The following is a 21279-nucleotide window of genomic DNA, read 5'->3' as shown; positions in this document are numbered from 1 at the left end:
ATTGTAGCATGCTGCCAGGAGAGCATTAGCATTACTTGACCATTCTGGCAATGCTAGAGAAAGAGCAAGCTCAGGAAACAAGGGCAAGGAAGGAAATGCAGAGCATATAGTAACTGCTACCTGCTTGTAGAGCGCCTTCTAGCTAAGCCCCCAAAGCGCTCTGCTAGAACAGATTCTGTGATGCTCAGCCAGGCAAGAGGATCACTTCACTCATCACAGTCACCTCTGCAGGGAAACAGGACAATTATCTAATAGCCCAAGCAACTGTGGAGCTGCAAGCGAAGAGGGAGAAGTAGAGTGCAGCCACCTAAATGGAGATGTGGACACCACAGCTCCTGTTATGAAGACTTACATTGACTGTCAAGATTGGAAATATTCAGGGCTTTGGTTTTACTTTGTATCTGACAGAAGCTTCACGGTGGCACCTAGCACCAGGGACAGACAGTTTGTCCCATCATGAACAAACTCAATTATTCCTAAGCACTGAACAAAGTTTAAAAAAAATAGTGATATTGACTGAAATTTCCAATCCTGGACACGCGTCGCAGGCACTAGATGCTTGGTTATGTAACTAGTCCACGTAATTGGCTAGGAGGGACTTTGAAGATGTCAAGTGCTAAGTATTACTGCTTTAAACAAGTTAGCCCAGCAGTATAATGTCTGGAATGAAGATGAGCCTAGAGAGCTAATATGCTATGTGTGATTCAGAAACCTCTCAAAAGCTAGCTGAGTGGTAAAGAACAGCAGCAGAGCCTCAACGTGGGAGGCTGAGAGCCCCAGTGCAGCTCCCGCTTCTGCACACAGATGTAGTATGGGGAGTGCTCCTATGCCATACAGGAGCTGGAAAGAGCTAACGTGCAGGGAGAGACTCTGCCAAAATGCTAAAGTCCTTGGATACAAGGACTCCCCCCCCCCCCATGGGCTCCTTATTCTTTCAGCTAGAAATGGCAACCACAGGCAACATCTCTAATTGGTGACATCTGTAGAAAGCCCAGAAATCGCTTCAGAAGCAGCACAACAGTGCATTTTGACAGTTCTTCCACATCAAGTACACTGAAGAGGGGTGTTTGTTCCAGGAAAAAACAGTGATACCAGCACAATCCCTAAAATGGATGCAGTTATGCTGGTATACAGATGCTAGGATTTCCTTTCCTGAAGCGAAGTTAGCTATACAAGGATAAGCAGTATTTTAACAATACAACTTGCATCCACAGTGGAGCTTTAATTATACTGGTACAGCTTAAGTAAAGCACCCTGCTTATGTTATGTGTATACTGCCCCAGTAAGTCAACCTAAGTTTCACATAGCTGGGGTAGTGTACTAGAGTCTATGTAGCTTAGGACAACTTAGTGTGGTGCCTACACTGCACTGGTTGACAGGAGATGCACTCTCACCAACCTGCCTTACGCCTCTCGTTCCCGGTGGCGTACCAAATATATCAGCGAGCTCTCTGCTGTTGATTTAGTAGGTCTTCACTAGACCCACTAAATCAAGTCCCTGGTCAATTGCAACAGCATGGATCCTGCTGTAGTGAAGATATGGCCTTAGAAAAGCCCCAAGAAAGCCTTAAGAGACAAAATAGACTGGAAGGGCCAACGTTCAATCAGTTTCACAATATTCCTCCAAAGGGGAAATCCACACTCCTTGTCAACATACCAGCTCCTACACCAACACTAATTTGTCCTGCAGCAGAGTGCACCTATTATTGGACATATGATGAATCCCCACCACCTTTGTTTGGCACAGACTGACTGACCCTTGCATACATCCTGCCTGGGATTCTTAAAACTGGTTTACTCAGAGGGTTGCATCAATTTAAATTTAAATCATTTTAATTACACTGGTGCAACTGAGTATTTAAAACTTGATTTATATCAGTTTAGCTTGCATGTGTACAACACCAATTACACAGACATAAACCACCAGAGGGCCCACACACAGTTTAACCAAGTCAGTTTTTAAAATCAACTGCACAACAGTATTTATCCCAGGCCTTAGATTTTTGAAGTCAGTCTTATCACCCCTTTCCAAACCAAACTGAACTTTGTAGCGAAACCACATTAACAGCTGGAAGGCAGCAGTGAATGACAAATTATAAATAGGAGGCTTCAGACAGAGTCCGGAAATGGATGGTGAGCGATTGTAGCATCAGATCAACTTTGCAGCCCCAAGTATCAGAGTGGGGCCAGGGTTAGTTTTAGCCTGAAAAGGCAATGACACGCAAAAGGCTAATGGCAGGTGGTCATTCCACATTCTGTACAGTACACAAAGATTTACGACCAAGACTGAATACTGGAAAAGCAAAGCCGAAGCGGCTCGTGTCCCTTCTGCAAGGTCAGCTTATTGTATTGTGGAAATGTTGGGAGTGAAACTCAAAGTTAAGGGTGAGGTTCAATTTTTCCAGTTACAACAGGATTTAAATCCCTTTGTTAGGAATGAAAACACCAAGATTTACCAAGGCCAAAGTTACACTTTTTGCTTGTAGGGGAAAGACTTTAGTTTTCCACATGGTTCCAAATAAGTCCACTCTGTGACCAAGGAGTTGAAATAACTCTTGACTTTTTAGGCCTGTATATAAAATACTTCAGCTCTTGAAAGACGACAACAAGGTGCCTAGCCAGAGGAGCTCTATACTCAGCCCAGTCACTGGTCCTGCTCCAGCGAACATAGAAACACAGCAAAACCCAGAGCGTTTCACAGCAACATGCCTATTGGCATGCAATGGAGAGCCCTGCAACCACTCACACAGTGCTGCTACTCAAAGTGATATGGAAAGAGGGAGGAAAGAAGGAAACTGAGGGGCAGACATAAGTGTCCTAGAAACCTCCAAGCTCAGAAAGATACTGATGGTTGGAGGATCAGCAATGATTTTGGGACAGGGCAATCTCCCTTCCTCTCCATTCTCAAGAGTTTTTCATTGTCAGTTCAGAGCTTACAAATGCTCCCATATGGATCTGGGTCTAACCTGTCGAGTAGTAGCTCTGTGTATTTGTACACCCAGTCATTCCTGGGAACTTGCAATCCACAGAAAGAGACTGCAAGAGAGCACCTTCTAGCATATCCCTGGCTACATCTACCTTTGGGAACATTTGAAATTAACTCCAAACCCAATCCCAGGAATCAGAATTGATTCCTTCAGCATGTCAGAGCTGTATTGCTTCTACACCAAGCAGTCTCATTCACTTCATGAAGGATTTTGTTCTTAAGAAAAAAAATATGTCTGAAAGGGCCCTCTGGTTCTGTTTTGAATTACATCCTGCCCCAGTCTCCTGAAAAAGGTTCTTTTCCACATACGTTCTAGCATGCACATAAGTCCTCTCATCCCTAACTCAGAAAAGATTTGTCTTGGAAAGTTTGCAGTTAAACTCCTCTGCATGATGGTTTCACTTATTGAAGATTGTTCTAATATGCACACTTCTACGGTGCCAGCTTTTCAGACCAGCTGCATAATGCTAATCCTCAATGGAGAGCCAGATCATGGGACTATTTTTATCAAGCTGAAGTGCTACATTTTTTAGTGGTTAGTGATGATCTCGATGTGTTAGGGCCTCTGTGAGAAGCCGGGTGTGTGCCATAGAAGCCACACTCCACGTAACGGGCACTTTCAAACAGGGATGTGAATGGTAACAGGTTAGCAATTGCAATTGTTTGGTTGTACAGTTAAACAATCCGTGATTTAAAAACTGACTTTACCAGTAACTGGTTAACTGGCAGCTCCCACCCGTGGGATCCCGGTTAACTGGATAAACCATACATTTCACTGGTTAATTCCAACAGGATTTTACATCTCTACTTTCAAGAGTCAGTAGCCCTCTGCGCTACCCTTCACAAATAGAAACTGAACACTAGGCTTGCAAGTTGATCAGAGACTTCTGCCCATTTGATGTTCTAGAATGGACAGTAATTTCATTCAGACTTTGATAGCAACAGCTCTCTGTTTTCACACATCAGCCCTAACATTTCAACTGGCTCCCACAACTCAGGCTTCAGTATTAGGACACAGCTGTAAGAGCATTCCATGCATTCAGTGTGAGAAGCACCACACCAACACGTTTTTATGCAAGATTCAGGTATTCTTTGCTGGCATAAGGCGCTTTTAAAACTGCAACAGTATTTATGCAGGTCAGTTATGCGGCATTCAGTGCCTTATTAGCTTAAAAGGTTTGTGTGCCACTGGCAAAAATAATGCTTCCTGCAGAATCCAAGCTTTCATTTAAAAATAACTAATAGGGGTGAAGGTAATTGTCCAAGCATCATCTGCATGTAAACGAACACAATACTCCTCTTCTGAAACCTGCAGACTGCATTACTGCTACTGCTCAGAGCTTTCTGAAGCAGCAAGAGACTTAAATGACCAAAATCTTGTCAGAGCCCTGCAAATCTGCACATATCTGTGGATTGGACACAAATCTGCACCTAGATATCCACATGCATATCCCACACAGATACGTAACCGGTATCTGTGCAGGGCTCTACTTGTGAGTTTTCACAGCTGCTTACTGAGAAAACTGGGGACCACAGTGAAGCTGACAAAAATCTCGTCAATTTCACTTTGTTCCTGATTGGGAAAGCTCTGAAGAGCAGCAGAAACAGACAGTGGATCTATTTACTATTGAGGACTGAATGGAGGCTGGAAAAGAAAGTTGCAGAGATGGACTGTACACTGGAGAAGGAAGAGAGAACTCCTGGCCTTTCTTCCTACCCACAAGTAAAATGAGGGAGCAACAGAACAGGGGAAGTGGGAGTACAATGGAGATCTCCTCTTCTGTACCCTCCAGCAACTGGAAGGTTATGAGAGCTGGCTTCGAAACGTAACATCCGCTAGCTGGAGAAAGATAAGATATGCTAATCCTGACAAAGAGCCAAGAAAAGCATCCTAGTAGATGGAGGAGAAAGGGTGTTGGCTTCTCATTGGGGCACTACCTTATCACTACTCCCATTGTAGTTCCTGTACACGATTAGTTTTGGTCCTCTCGTTATTAAGTGCCTGGCACAATTTCCAAACCCTGCTTGGGGACACATGGACAGGTGTAAGGAACAGAAGACAGCTCTTAAAAAAAAGACACAGACCTATCATGATTAACGTAACAAAGAAAAGAAGATGGGAAGTGAATGAATAAAGGGAAAAGTTCCAAAAGCAGGAGAAATGTAGTCAGTTGGCTCGTCACATAATATTCAGTGATTATTTGTCACATTTCATTAGTCCTCGTCCAATTCATTCATCAGACAAATACCTCTCTGGGGTATTATTCAGATAGGGTTTGAGCAGCTGTGGAGCTATTTGGAGAATCTATTGTTTGACAAACGTCTATAAAAGATACAGAATCAGACATTTGTTTCCTGCCAACTCCAGCAGTAAATTCTATTTAACAATTTATCAAATGGACATTTGATGAACAATGTTATAATTAGAGTACAATCAGTTTAGCGTGATTTTATTTAAATGGCTGGAAGCATAGCCTGGAGAAGTGGCTTTGTGGAGGTGTAACGGCACAGGTATGTGTCACTCTGAATAGCAAACCAGGCCTCTGACTTGCATAGGCAAAACTAAATTTGAAGGTACAAAAGTCAAAACAGAACATGCAAATATGATGTCTAATTACTTAACCAAATTCTCTACTTTGCACATACCTCCCTTGGAGAACTTCCTAGCTGCTGTGAAAGTGGGGAGGTCTCTTCACTACACCACCTTTCCCCGAGTCTTGAATAATTGGTTTCCTCTCTCTACTGCACTCCCTTCAGGAATAGCTCCAGTGCCTGCTGCTGCCCAGAGTTTTCCTATACAGCCACAGCATTAAGCCAGCCCAATTCTTAAGTTCCATTAATGCCTTTGGGGCTCAGAACGTCCGTAATGCAAGTGCCACAAGTCTTAATTTCACTCTGCTGCTGCTTGGCAAAGTTATGAAGATCATCAGAGGCTCTGGAGATGCCTACAAGGCCCAGAACCATAGAATGCTGTTTTCTACCATCAGAAAATTATTTTTAAAACCCAATGTTTCTAGCTCTCCTTGTAAAGAAAGTTTAAGTTTTCCAGAATCCCACCTCCCACTCATAACAAGTAGTTCTGAGTTATGCTTCACACCATGCATAAACATTTGAAAATAAAATCTTACTGAAATCACTATTTCTGAAATGGAGGCTTTGTTGGATAATGACACCAGCTGTTTGCACACATTACATCAGCGATACTAAACCACTTTGCATCCTGCTTAAAATACTAAAAACCATCATAGCAAGAATTTTTATGTTGAACTCATGTAAAGCTCCTGAAGATCTACGTGATAAGTTTGGCTGATTCTAACCCAGAAACGGTTTTATAGTCACTGGGCTAAGCGCACAACTTCAATTGCAGTCTGCTTTGCATTATTAGAGCATACAGATCTGAGACCAGAGTTGGGCCCTCAGACCAGGCTTGCATACCACACATGACACCTCTCCGAAAGATGGCCACTGCCAGCTGGAGACCCTGTAATGCCAGTTGTAATTCAAAGGTCATTTTCAAAATACAGTTTTGCAGTTGGGGAGACCTACGCTCTGCTCTAAGTAAATACCTAGTTGTTCTTAGCACAACAGGGTGGAACATGTAGTGAAGAGGAGACCAATAATGACTACCCAAATAGAGTGCAAGATGCTTCGAAAACCCTGTTTGAAAGCAAGGAAGTGTGCGTAGCTCAAGACCATTTTGTGCAGCTGGTGGCATTGTATACATACAGATATAAAATCAGGCAGGCATGAAATGGCAGGAAGTTGAAATACATACTCTTAATATACCTACTTTTGGAAAGAAAACATTTTCTACCCAGCATCGCAGCAACAAAGCACACTTGTTGCTAAGGCTGAGGCGCCACATGGAGCCCAGTCCCCCGCGGGCCCTCCTTTTGAAATATACAAGAGCCCCAATGGGGGACTGGCCCTGAGCTCCCTGCAGAGTCTCAGCCTTTGAAATGCAGCACCTTGTGGCTCCTTGCAGCACCTCAGCCTTTGAAATGTACAAGAGCCCCAGCGGAGCTTCTGTACATTTCAAAAGGAAGCCCTGCACTCCCAGCGGGGTTTCCACTTCTGAACTGTAGCAAAAGCCCTGCTGGGCTCTTGCTATAGTTCAAAGGCAGAGGCGCCCTTATAGACTAATCAAATAGGTCAATGGAAATCCCATCAAACAGTCGATTAGTTAATTTAAATTTAACATCCCTAGCACGCATATCAAGCGCACACTATCATCAACCCTAACAAAGTATTTTGGCGCGAGGTTTAATGACAATACAAATAAGCATATTACAGAAATAGTCAGATTATTATACTCTATTTGTTGCAGCTTCTCAACACACAAGCTGTTCGCCAGGACTTTCAACTTACTTTGACTTTGAGGATGGCTTTACACCATCAAAGTGTCATCTTCCAAACAGAAAAGCAAACATCCTTCAAACAGTAAGCTCAATACAGAAACACCACTCCCTAGATTTTCAGATATATTTAAGGATACATGTATTATCATTTTATATAAATATTTGTCAGATGCAACATGATATACTTCAGTTGTTAGCATCAACTTTGTACAGAACACTGTTTATGTATGATAAACATTTAATATCATCTAGTCTGGCATCACTGTGAAAAATAGCAACACTCTAATGGGAAGGAAGAAAACTAGTGCCTCCAAAATAAGGGCTAACTTCACCTCCCTTCCTGTAAATCTCTACTTATACAATTAAGCCTCACACTTGTATAGCCTCATTTGCTCCAGTTTGACTACTCACACATCTAAGAACTACTCTTATGATGAGTTAACAGTTTACAATATCAAGCTCTACATGTTATTTCTCACTATGTTACCCGACACTTTGTTAGTCACTATGGTAGAAGCCTTTCCATATACAGTTCTAAGTTTGAGTGCTGTCTGCTGATCGCCGGTCTCTGATTCAAAAAATCTTGATTTCATGGTACAAAGAATTTATCAATATCTGAAATGCCTAACAAGAAAAAATATGCTTAATTACAAGCTGGTTTTGAAGGTCTGTATTACAACCATCAGTAAATTAATCTAGTAATTTCCTCTAATTATAGCAACAACTCCATCTTGGATTCCAAGATAACTTCTCCTTCCAACTCTACTATACTACATCCACCAGTCATTCCATTTTCCACTATCAAACACTTTTTACACCCTAAACTCTTCAATAACTACTTATATTCTGGTTGTTGCTAGTGTCCATGGGATTATCCATGATTATTACCCTGCTTATTGAAGTAGTAGTACCAATGTTAGGTTGTATTTCATAAACTATGTATTTACCACCACCATAAAAATGTAAGTTATGAATTTTCAGTACATTGGTGGCTATCATAAAGTGGAAAACACCAACTGACAAACTCCTTTAATACCTGTATGCTCAAGCAATCAATCCAGACCAGATGAGAGAACAAGGATATGCCAAAGCACATTCGCCACCTATGGCTGTGACGAAATACGAACACGGACCTAGGTATGTGACTAGTCAACTATCCGATAAGGAAAAGCTTATCAGATAGCCAACTAGTCCCTCAACTAGTCACTTCCCCACCTTGCTGCTGCTATCAGGGGCTCTTAATACATTTAAAAGGCAAAAGCACAGCAGGGGACACAGTTGCGAGCCAAAAATCAGGTAACCTGGCCGGGTCCCCTCCACCGCACACCAGACTTAAACATATTAAGAGCTGACAGGCTTTTAATACCTTTAAAAGGCAGAGCCACAGCAGGGTTAGCTCCCGGCCCTGGGAGCTAACCCTGTTGCAGCTCTCTCACTTATCCAGTAATTGATGGAAAATCCATCGACTAGTTGATTAGTTAATTAACCTATATTTAACATCCCTATGCAGACCACAGCCTACACCAATCTCAGAAAAGGTCACATTCCTTGAACACGTTGGTAGGTGTGTCATGTACTTCAGTTCACAATACTAATCAAACCAATACAGCGGCTACTACAGGATTCAAATACCATAGCTTTTTTATATCCAAGTCAGCCTGTTCTTTATAAAACTGTAATTTCAGGGTATTCTCATTTGATCACAGCAATCTAATGCAGTAATATTTAGTCTACAAGGTCTCAACCAGTGTCAAAAACAAGAACTTTTCAATACAATTTAAAATAAACTTGACTCACTGACAAGAGCAACCATCTGTAATTTCAGAAGCTCTACTAAGCTCCTTGCTAGTCATTTTAAACATATAGCTGCCTCACTCTTGTGCCGGGGTACCACAGATCTGACAGACATACACTCTACCACGTAACACATAGTTCATGCTGTTCTAAAGGACTGAACGATGGACCAGATTCTGAATTTGCAATATTTTGATATTTTAGAGGCTAGTCTCTAAGGTTACTTTTGTGAGTTTGCAGTAGATTTGGAATTATATTAATAGAATCCCTATTGCTTATCTTAGACTCTGGCACCTTGTGGTCTCTGCAAAGGTTGCCAAGAAAAAAAAATGTTTGGAAGTCCAAAGCATCAGGGCAACTCCCACATGGTAGATACGAGGAGGCAGACAAGAGCCCATTTTGACCTTGCAAAAATGGCAATCCACGTTTTTCCAGTACAGCAGTTAGTTCTAGACAAGAAAAACACAAACAGTCTTAGCGCTAAAGCAGCTTTCTACATATAAAGTTCCAAGAAAACAGAGTTGTCAGTTTCTCTGCTGCAAGATTCGACAGTCCAGCGCTCTATTTTGCTCATTCAGCTGCTCTGTTTCCTTGTGATAGTTTCAAATAATCCAAGTGCCTGACTTTTAAAAGAGACAGACCAGATAGTGTGTCATTGCAGTAGATGCTATCCAAATAGGTCCCTTCTGTAGGTAGTGACAGAAAAAGAAATGCACCCCTCAAACCGTAGCCTTGTTTATTTCACTTCGTAGCCATCTTAAGACCTGGATATAGGTGCTGCAGGTAATAATGGCCCTACCCTGCAAGAATCTGACAAAATATTTGAAAGCTTTATTTTCTTTTTCCTCAGTTATTCCCCCTACGTGCTCAAAAATGCAAAGATAGTGGACTAAGCCAAGTATTTAGAGACTTTTTCTTCTCTTCCTAGATCCTTAGCACAGAGGGAAGCATAATTTTTTACTGATAAAAGAAAAAGCCATGTGATGTAAGGCATGGAGAATGAATATTAGCATGGCAAGGGTGTAGCCAACTGCAAAACTAACATGAAATTGGGGAAGAATGAAATTTGATGAGTGAGGAGGATTATTTTTACATAGTGCTGGGCAGTGAGCAGTAGTTATTCCAGCGTGGGGCTGTAAGGGGCAGGGAAGAGGGAGATTACCACCTTGACCTCGTCAATAGCCTGAAGAAAAGTTATCACACTGTGCATGGCAGTGAAAGATTACTTGACACAGGAAGTTGATGGGACATATTTTGTTTCAGGGGATAGGGATTGTGCAATACAATTATCTGAAGAAGAGCTACCAGGTCTATTATCTGGGGCAGGTGTCCCCGACCCCAGGCAGAAAGATGTCGGAACAGCGCACCTTAACTCTTGATAGCTCCCATCTCCACAGCTACTACTGGACACAGGGCTGTCAAGAGACAAGTCTCTCTCCCTCGGGATGGGAGATAGTAATTACTCTCAAAAAGGGAGAAGGGGAAGGTACTAACTGAGCTGACACTGCCATGGGGCAGCTACTCCTACCCTTGTGGGAGAAAACCTCTCAGACACCCTCACCTGGCAATGCCCAGGGCAAAACCAGCAGCAACGGGTGAAGCACGTCCCCCACAGGTCTACCACATGAAACTGGGCACCAAGCCCGAGAGGTCCTGGCCCCTGGGGAAGGGAAGGGGACAGACTTCCTTTCCCAGTAGTTGGTGACAGCCCTGGAGAAGTCAGCAGGGGGGAGGGTGGCCGGGTCGGGTAAGCCCAGCACAGTCTGGGAAAGAAGGTCCCAGGGAAAGACTGGCGGCGTGTGCCAGCCCTGGCAGGGATAGGAGGGGGACCCAGCCCCCCGAGGAGCAGACCCAGACGGGTGGGAAAAAAGGGTTAACTGGGGTCAGCGCCATAAAGGGAAAGTCACCCAGGAAAACGGGGGTCTGGCCCCAGGCAGAGCTGGGCCGCGGGGGGGGGGGCCGGGCCGGGCCGCAGAGGGGGGGAAGGGAGGCCGGGCCGCAGGAGGGAGGGGCGGGAATGCGGGGGGGGGGGGGGGGGGCCGGGCCGCAGAGGAGGGGAAAGGGGGAACGGGCCGGGCCAGGCCGCAGGAGGGGGGGGTGGCCGGGCCGGGCCGGACCGCAGGAGGGAGGGGGGCGGGAATGCGGGGGGGGGGCAGGGCGGGGAAGGGGAGCCGGGCCGGGTCGCGGGGGGGAAGGGGGCGGGGCCGGGCCGGGGAGCAGGGGGGGCCGAGCCGCAGGGGGGGAAAGGGGGCCGGGCCGGGCCGCAGGGGGGGGGCCGGAATGCGGGGGGGGGAAGGGGGAACGGGCCGGGCCAGGCCGCAGGGGGGGGCGGGCCGCAGGGGGGGGGCCGGAATGCGGGGGGGGGAAGGGGGGCCGGGCCGGGCCGCAGGGGGGGGCCGGAATGCGGGGGGGGGAAGGGGGGCCGGGCCGGGCCGCGGGGGGGGGGGCGGGCCGCGGGGGGGGGGGGCGCCGGGCCGGTACCTGGTGCAGCGCTGTCAGCCCGTCCACGTTGGCCGTGTTGACGCGGGCGCCGCGGGCCAGCAGGCGCTTCACCTCGTCGGCGTCGCCGCTGGAGCAGGCGGCCAGGAACACGGCGCCCTCCTCGAAGCGGACGCGGGCCCCTCCCCCGCCGCGGTGCCGGCTCCGCGCGCCCACCGGCACCACCGGCTCCAGCTCGGTCAGGGAGCCCTTCCAGCGCCGCAGCTGCTCGACCCGCCGCAGCCGCGCCGACTCGGCCCGCTTCACGCCCAGGTGCCCCGGCTCCGACATCGCCGCCGCCGCACTGAGGAGCAGGCGCCGCCGCCAGCGTCACCCCGGAGCGCGGCGCAGCGCCCCCGCCGCCATCTTTACCGCCCCGAGGCCGCGGCGCGCAGGCGCCGCCCGCCCTCCGGCACCATGGGGCACGTAGTTCCCCGGGGCGCCCCCTGAGCGGCGGACTACCACTCCCGGCATCCTCCGCGCCGGGCGCCCCGCCCCTTCGGACTACCGCTCCCAGCATTCCAAGCGGCGGCCCGGGCGCCGCTGTGGCAGCCTGCGAGGCTGGAGGGGCTGAGCCGGCGCACGGGGCTCGCGCGCGTCCGAAGTCGCCCCCGGCCCCGCAGGTGAGTGGGGGCGGGGCGGGGCGCCGGGTTCCTGCCCTGGCCGGCCGCTCGGGGGGCCCGGGCCTGGTGGCGGCCCCGGCCCGGGACAGCGCCCCTGGAGCCCCGGGCCGAGTGGGGGCGGGCTACGCGGCCCCGCCCTTTCTGCCCAAGGCCACGCCCCTCCCGGGCGTGCGGCCCCCCCCCCACACCTCCCCAGTGCCACCCCCATCCCCCCCACACACCCCTCTCCCCCAGTGCCACCCCATCCCCCCACACACCCCTCTCCCCCAGTGCCACCCCATCCCCCCCCACACACCCCTCTCCCCCAGTGCCACCCCCATCCCCCCACACACCCCTCTCCCCCAGTGCCACCCCATCCCCCCCACACACCCCTCTCCCCCAGTGCCACCCCATCCCCCCCCACACACCCCTCTCCCCCAGTGCCACCCCCATCCCCCCACACACCCCTCTCCCCCAGTGCCACCCCATCCCCCCCACACACCCCTCTCCCCCAGTGCCACCCCATCCCCCCCCACACACCCCTCTCCCCCAGTGCCACCCCCATCCCCCCACACACCCCTCTCCCCCAGTGCCACCCCAACCCCCATCCCCCCACACACCCCTCTCCCCCAGTGCCACCCCCATCCCCCCCACACACCCCTCTCCCCCAGTGCCACCCCATCCCCCCCCCACACACCTCTCCCCAAGTGCCACCCCATCCCCCCCACACTTCCCCAGTGCCACCCCCACTCCCCCTCACACCCCTCTCCCCCAGTGCCACCCCCATCCCCTCACACACCTCCCCAGTGCCACGCCCACCCCCCCACACACACCCCTCTCCCCCAGTGCCACCCCCATCCCCCCACACACCTCCCCAGTGCCACCCCCCCCACACACCCCTCTCCCCCAGTGCCACCCCCACCCCCCCACACACACCCCTCTCCCCCAGTGCCACCCCCATCCCCCCACACACCTCCCCAGTGCCACCCCACCCCCACACACACACCCTTCTCCCCCAGTGCCACCCCCCCACACACACCCTTCTCCCCAAGTGCCACCCCAACCCCCATCCCCCCCACACACACCTCTCCCCCCACACACACATCTTACCCAGGGCTACTCCCACCCCCCTCCACACACACACACACACACACATCTCATCCAGTGCCTGGCAAATCGGTCGGCTCACCTGCCTGCACAGATAAAGAATTGCCCTCTGCATCTGCAGAAATGAGCCACAAGTAGCTACATCCATAACCCGCAGATAGCCACAGATTTTCAGGGTTCTAGATAGAAAAATTTGTGTCCGCATCTGTAGCCACAGATACCCACATCCACATCTGTAGATACCCACATCTATATCTGTAGATACCTGCAAATGTAAAGCGGATATCTGCAGATTTGGAGAGATCTACACATACAAACTTTACCCTGCCTCCTCATGCATATGGAAATGCTTTTAAGGTTACAACTTGAGCAAGAAAAAGCAGCAGATTAATTTTTAAGTAAAATAGCTACTATTTTCATGAACAATAACAAGTAGAGAGGGAAAAATGATCCCCAAATGTATTAACCCAGAGATGAATTGTTTCAGATTATTTTTCAGTGTTCTATTATGAGACAGTAACTACATTTTATTTGATAGTTTCGGTATGTTTCTCTTGCAGTACAATAGAACTTCAGGCGTACTAACACCAGAGTGGCAAACAGACTGGTTATTGGCCTGCACACCTCATTTGGACCCAGAAGTACACAATCAGGCCACAAAACAGGAAGAAAAGAAAAAGCAAATACTATATGACTAAGCAAAATGGCAAGCGGTAAGAAGCGCAAACGTGTCACACTTTCAATTGACACAAAACTAGAAATATTAAAAAAACTCGACAGTGGTATTAGTCTTAGCAACATTGCAGTAGAATATGGTATTGGGAAATCAACCATCACCGATATTCGGAAAAGCCAGGAAAAAATAAAGCAATTTGCAAAAGAAGCCAAAGACAATGGAACAGTAAAAAGCAGGTGTATTGTACGCAAAGCTGCCGATGATGCTTTTGACAAAGCCATGCATCTGTGGTTCGCACAAGAGAGATCAAAAGGCACTCCTATAAGTGGTGTGATGGTTACAGAAAAGGCAAAGTTACTCTACCGAGAAATGTACCCAGACAAAGATGAGAACCATTTTAAAGCAAGTACAGGGTGGCTCTGTCGGTTCAAAAATCGTCATGGGATACGGCAGTTAAGGATGCAAGAAGAGTTTTTGACAACTGACTGGAATGCTGCTGGTGTATTTAAAAACATTTTCAAATCATTTATTGAACAACATGAGCTTACCCGGGACCAAGTTTTTAACTGCAACGAGACAGGCCTGTACTGGCGCCAGCTTCCAAACAAAACTCTGGCAGACAGTTCAGAAGAACAGGCGAATAATTTCAAATCTTATAAAGATCGGGTCACGCTGATGGTTACTGCTAATGCAAGTGGGGATTTCCGTCTCCCGTTGGTGTTCATTCACAAAAGTGCAAAACCTCGCTGCTTTGCAAATGTCATTATGTCAGCTCTACCTGTCCATTATTACAGCCAGCGCAATGCTTGGATGGATAAAGGCATTTTCTCCGACTGGTTTTTTAAAAACTTTGTTCCGCTTGTGAAAAACTACCTTACGTCAAAATCGTTACCTATCCGAGCTGTGCTATTGATGGATAATGCTCCATCTCACCCTGCCATTGAAAATCTATTGACGGAAGATGGAAGTATTCGGTGTTTGTTTTTGCCACGGAATGTCACCAGCCTCACTCAGCCAATGGATGGAAGCATTCTGGAAAACATGAAACATCGATACAAGCGAAACCTCTTACGGCGAGTATTACTGGGATCAATGCAATTTGAATCTTACACAGATTTTTGTAAACAGCTGACAATCAAAGATGCTGTCTACATGTGTGCTGAGGCCTGGAGTGAGATTGACTCTCAGTCTTTGAGATCCTCATGGAATACACTTTGGCAATGTATTGATAATACTGAACCAGATAAATTGGAAAACAATGACCAGAAGGAAATAAATCAACTGAATTTTTCTGAAGAGCGACAACTTTTGGATATCACCATGGAGGAACTGGAGGACTGGCTAAATGCAGATAAACATGAGAACGGACACCCTATTCTTAGCGACCATGAGATAATTGAATTGGTAAGAGAAACAGCACAACCAGACAGTGACAGTGACAAGGAGGGGGAGACCGCCAAGAGGGTCCCACACATGCAAGCAGAAGAGTGTTTCACTGCCTGTCTTCAATGGCTGGAACAACAGCCTGAAGCCACACCAATGAACCTAATGATGCTTCACAAGCTACGCACCTTGGCAGCAAAAAAGCTTATTAGCAACCTCAAGCAGAATACCGTTAAAGATTTTTTCAAGTGTACATAGTTTATCCTGTAGTACTTAAGCAGGAAAGTTAAGTTTGGATACTATTTTTTTAATTGTCATTATAAAGACTAGTGTTGGTACAGACTTTTAAATTGGTGGGCTTTTATGTTGGCTTTTTTGTGTGTGGATACCTAACACTAAAAAAGAAGCAAGATAAATTACTTAAAATGGAACTATAGTACTGTGTTAAATGTAAACTACTAAAAAAGTGAAAGTTTAAACAAATTGACAAGGTAAGGAAACGGTTTCTGCGTTTGTTTCATGTAAATGGTTAAAAGCATTTTTCTTCTGCAAAGTAAAGTTTCGAAGCTGCATGAAGTCAGTGTTCAGTTGTAAACTTTTGAAAGAACCATAACGTTTTGTTCAGAGTTACAAACATTTCAGAGTTAGGAAAAACTTCCCCAAGGTGGTCCTAGTCTCTGCTGTATTGTACATTGTTTCAAAGGTAACTGTGTTAGTCTGTCTGAGCAAAAACAACAGGAGTCCGGTCGCATCTTAAAAACTAACAATTTTACTGTAGCATAAGTTTAATACTTGTTGTTTATATTTACATTATGAGCTCCCTCTGGTGGCCAAAATTGGCACTTAATTTCCCTGTTACGTATTTATTTTTAATACTTGTTGTTTGTACTGTATTTACATTATGAGCTTCCTCTGGTGGCCAGAATTGGCACTTAACTTCCCTGTTCCATGTTTATTTGACCAACAGTCACTTTGCAGAGCCTGTTGTTAGCATTCTGGCCTGATCCAGCAAAACACTTAAATACATCTTTAGGGGTAAACCTATTACCGTCTGTTTTGCAGAACTGAACTCTTGCTGAATGATGAGGGTAACTATTCATGGTAGTAAACATTAGGCTTGGTGTTAAGTGTTTGTGGATGTAGGCCTTAAGCAGGCTAACTTTGATGGAGGAGACTGTGGTTGTAAATCATGTTTTATTAAAATTGTATCTCTTATTGTCAGTGGTTCCCACATCTGTCAGCACCTTAGTTAATGTCTAATATCTGTTTGGAAAAATCTCTAATTCTGTATTAATTGCCTTGTCAAAAAAGACCTTGGGTGTCAGTGTGATAGAAACAGCAATTTTCTTAAATGCCTTGGGTCAACCTTATTGAATCAATTTAAACCTTATTGAATTAACATACAGTAGCTTAGGAGTTCATTGCATTAAAAATGCAAATGTGTATGTATAATTGTGAGATTGTAGAGAATGTCTCCAGGGAGGAAATATGGCCAAAGGGTTACCCTCGGAAGTGGTATGAGCTTGAAAAGAGTCTTTGAGGTAAGGTGCTAGCCAAATAAATGTAAATGGCATTCCTAGGAAATATTTGGGAAGAGGTGAAGGCATTGTCTCATCTCTGGACCCACTTTGATGCTGTGCTCTGAGCAAAAGAATAAAGCGGACCTGCGTTGGTGGTTTGATTTTGCTTGGGAATTCACAGTCTAGCAGCCCAGCCCAGAAAGTCCTAGATTTCAGTCCCAAAAACGGGTCTTTGTGGTCATCTAGTGAGAGGTTCTCACAACAGATTTTTTTGGTGGCCTCAGAGTGCAGTCACCATCGCTTGCTGGTGGCTGCTCTGACCCTTTTTCCTAAAATACTTAACTAGCTTTAGGAAAAACAAATAAATATGCACATATACAAATCCAAATCATTGTAATTTCTTTGTATAGAGGATTTTTTGCAGACTCAGTAAAAAAAAAACAGTGGCTAGTAAGTCTCTGTTCTTTACTGGACCTAAACAGAAGAGAAACACAAATAAGATGCTTTGCACATTTGCTTTCATTGTTGCTTTTTAAGACTTTCTAGCTCAGTGAGGGGCAACCTAGGCTAGTGAGCAGGCCGCATGAGTGGCCTCCTTCATTGCAAGATGGACTCCCAGGACAAGTTAGTTTTGCTAACTGCACTTGCATACCTAGAATTTGTGGGGTGTATCAATTGCATTGAAACAAAGCACTACTAAGGTTCAGAGTGTGTGTGGCTCTCACAGTCGTTGTGAGCATGCACCTCACTTCACATGCCCTTTCTTTAAGTGTGTGTCACTTTAGTAATAGTAGTAGGGGAAAAACTATGCAGACTAAAACCATAAGAATCTGGCAACCCTGCACATGGGCAAGGGGAAACAAAGTGTCTCATGGATCACACTTAGAATCCCCATGGGCTACATGTTACTGTGCTAGCTAATAAGTCTGCTGCCTCGAAAAGTGATATTTATTAAGGATAGAAAGGTTAACCAGTAAGTCTAACCTTTAACAAGGTGAAGCTAACCAGTTCTGGTTAACTGATGGGGGCTGGAGCAGCTCCCCACCCGCTATGGGCAGAGGACTGCTCCAGTCCTACAGGGCTTTCCATGGACACGGGATGTTTCAAGTGTTTGGAGCAGCTCCTGCCTGGAGAACCGGTCTGGCCTGGCTGTAGGGGGGAGGCATCCTCCAGCCCCCTTAATTGGTTAACCAGTTAAATTTCACGTTTAACTGATCAACTATTTAAAAGGGATTTTACATCCCTAATACTTGCATGTTAATATCACTTGTCACAGCCTACCAGCCAGCTAAGTCTTGTAGCCAGTAATTTTAGTTGATGGTTCATTTATTATATGATGTTATGATTAACTGATGTCCTATATAATCATTGTATGTTAAATAGAGTTAAGTTGTAGGATCGTAGAAGTATAAGATTGACTAGTAATTAGAAGGGATAATTATGTGTTAGCTAAGTAGGGCTGAAATGCAAAGCCTACAGGCTAAGGCCTGTAAAATTTTAGCTTAGCCATACTAGGCCATAGGCTTCAGAAATACTTGATATAAGTAAGTGACCAAAGAATGACACGGTGCCACAGGATTTCAGGAAAAGATGTACCAATGGGTGATACTGTGAAACAGTAAGAGTAGTGTTTTGCTTACAAAGTACCTGGTTGTCATGGTTTTTGAACATATGCCTTAGCCTAGGGCGCACTATGTGCATAAATGGCCTATAATCAAAATCACACTTTGCAAAGAGAAGGCCCAGATTAGAAGAACAGCTCCCTGTGTGAAGTTCCTACAGGAGCCATCTTTCTACTGATGATCAGTTGGCAATGCAGCTATCAGGCCTTAAGAATAGCGTTATGGAGGTATGACTGTGTGTGTAACTTGTGCATAGGTCTGTAAAGAATTTCTACATACTTGGGTAATCCTAACTTCAATAAAACTTGTAAAACAAACCAGACCTTGTACTTGTAAATGTCTGAGTGGCCACTCTCCTTGGTATGTATATGTTCCCATAGACCAGTGGTCACTAACCAATAGATCGGGATCTACCTGTAGATCTAGGAGCCTCTGACAGGTGATCCTGACTGGTTTGGCCAGGAAGCTATCAAGTGCTGGCAATTCAGTTGCCCCTCCCCTTACTGTCCTGCTGCTCCTGCCCTCTGCCTTGGAGCTGCCCCTGTGGGAGCCTCCTGCTTGCTGTGCAGGGTGTGGGAGTGAGAAGAGGGGCGGTGCTTAGTCAGGGTGTGTCTCCTCCTCCCACTCCTGTACCCTGTCTCCACACAGAGAGAAGGGGATGGAGGGAGCTTGGCAATGCAAATTTCTGTCTCACACTCACACTGTGTGCCTGTCATTCTCTCACACACATACTGTCCTTCACTCTCATCTCCCAGCCCAACACATACGTGGGGGGGGCGTTGTTACATCTTTTACTGCTTGCAAAGTGTGGCATTTGTGGTTTTTGACTGGTCTGTGCATTTCATAATTTTAAGTTCTCTCTTACACTTAAATTTAATTCTTTGAGTTGTGAGTTCTAAAATGCTTGACCTGGCATGGCTGGAGTCTCTCCTCCTGTAGTAATTGCTGCTCCTGGAAGTGGCTGGCATATCCCTGCAGCCCTGGAGAAAGGCAGAGCAGGGGGCTCAGTGGCTGTAGACGAGGGGCAGCACATGGAGCCACTGTTGTACATGCCAGTTGCTTTCAGGAGTGGTGCAGGGCCAGGGCAGGGGTAAGCTGCCTTAACTCCACTGCTCCATCACCCAGAAGCCATCTCAGTTAAACGGTGCCCAGCCAGAGCCTGCTTCCTGAACCCATCCCAGCCCTGAACCTCCTCCTGCATCCAGCCTCCTGCCCCAGACGCGAGTCCCCCTGCACCCAAACTCCTTCCCAGAGCTTGCACCCTGAAACCCCTCCTACTCCCCAATCCCCACCCTGGGCTAAGCCTGGAACCCCCCCACACTCCAAACCTCTTAGCCCAAGACCAGAGCCTGCACCCCAACCCCGTAACCCAGCCTGGTGAAAGTGAGCGAGGATGGGGAAGGAAGGGGGACGGAATGAGCAGGGTGAGGCCTCAGAGGGGGATGGAGCAGGGGCAGGGCCTCAGAGAAGGGGCGGGAAGGAAGTGGGGCAGGGGTAGTTGGGTTTGAGGTAGATCTTACATTGCACTTAAATAGAAAAAGTGATCTGTGGTTAAAAAGGTTGGAGGCCACTGCCCTAGACTAAATATGAACCAGGTAATAGAGGTGACTTTCACTATGTTGAGCTTGAAACCTATGCGGGCTAATCCCTCATTGCAACATTCACTTTAAATAAAATAAATAGGGCTACAGAAAACACAGAACACGTTGATCACCATAGTATTAATTACACCCATAGGGTCTAATGTAGTCTAAGAGCATACAGCAAATTGGACTAGACTAGACATGTATTTAATCCTAAAATGGATTGCACCCCGAAACTGACAGCTACTGTTAAACTCCAAAGCAAAGAGCAGGTGATATAAAGAACAACAGTGGGAATGTTTAATTTTGCACTTACCTGTACACATCCTTCCTGCGATCCAAGCCACCCTTTCTGTGCTCACCTGATCCCAGCTGTGTCCCATCGTGTCCTGAGCAGGGAGGTAGAAATGCATTTAAAAAGGTAACTCTGTAAGTGCTGAGAATCCTAGTGGTTACATGGCTGTGGACTCTGCAGTATAAAGCTTAAATAAGCTTTATATGACAGCACCTGCAATGAAGCCTCAGGAGGGGGGCTGCCAGCCTGTGTAACCTGCTGCAGGGTAGGAGGGAGAGAGACAGATAGCCCCCATGGACAGGGGCTGCTCCAACAGGCCGCATCTGTGGGGCAGGAACGGCCCCCTGCCCATGGCAGGCAGGGAGTTGCTCCAGCCCCTACTGGTTAACCAGAACTGGTAAGCCTCCCCCATTAATCTTTCACAGCCCTGGTCCTGAGCATAGACAGTTGGGATGTCGAACATTTTGTCGTTGACACATTTTCCCCACAACGTGGCTTTTTAACAAAAGGGAATTTTTATGACAAAGTTTTCACTTTGGATTTTTCCCTTTTGTCCCCCACTTCCCAGCAGGCCTGGCAGTGATCAAACTTCCACCACAGACCTTACAGGAGCCAGCACCAGGCTTGGTCCAAGTGACATTATGAAGATCAGGACTTGAACAGGGTTCCAAAAAACCCACTAGATAAATTCATGGAGGTTCCGTCCATCAATGGCTATTAGCCAGGATGGACAGAGATGGGGTCCCTAGCCTCTGTGGGTCAGAGGCTGGGAATGGGGGACAAGGGAGGGGTCACGTGATGATTCCCTCTTCTGGTCACTCCCTCTGGGACACCTGGCACTGCCCACAGTGGGCAGACAGGACAGTGGGCTGGATG

The 21279-nt window shown here is 47.0% G+C and overlaps 1 protein-coding gene across 6 annotated transcripts in view; it reads right to left on the bottom strand.

Moving 5' to 3' along the window:
* Window positions 1–12009, bottom strand: part of PPP1R12B (protein phosphatase 1 regulatory subunit 12B) — a 151488-nt gene extending 139479 nt beyond the window's left edge. For 3 of the 6 annotated variants that reach the window (XM_075910194.1, XM_075910199.1, XM_075910197.1), the window contains exon 1: window positions 11619–12007. In XM_075910194.1, coding sequence (XP_075766309.1) covers window positions 11619–11906 — 288 coding nt within the window. In that variant the 5' untranslated portion in view covers window positions 11907–12007. Of the gene's footprint in view, window positions 1–11618 lie in introns of all 6 variants that reach the window. The other 3 variants (XM_075910196.1, XM_075910200.1, XM_075910195.1) reach the window with 2 other exon arrangements.
* Window positions 12010–21279: the final 9270 nt, after the last annotated feature.

Source organism: Pelodiscus sinensis, chromosome 27 (assembly GCF_049634645.1).
Source record: "Pelodiscus sinensis isolate JC-2024 chromosome 27, ASM4963464v1, whole genome shotgun sequence".
Lineage (NCBI taxonomy): Eukaryota > Metazoa > Chordata > Testudines > Trionychidae > Pelodiscus > Pelodiscus sinensis.
Note: the sequence above shows the minus strand (reverse complement) of the source record. Positions and strands in the feature narration are given on the sequence as shown.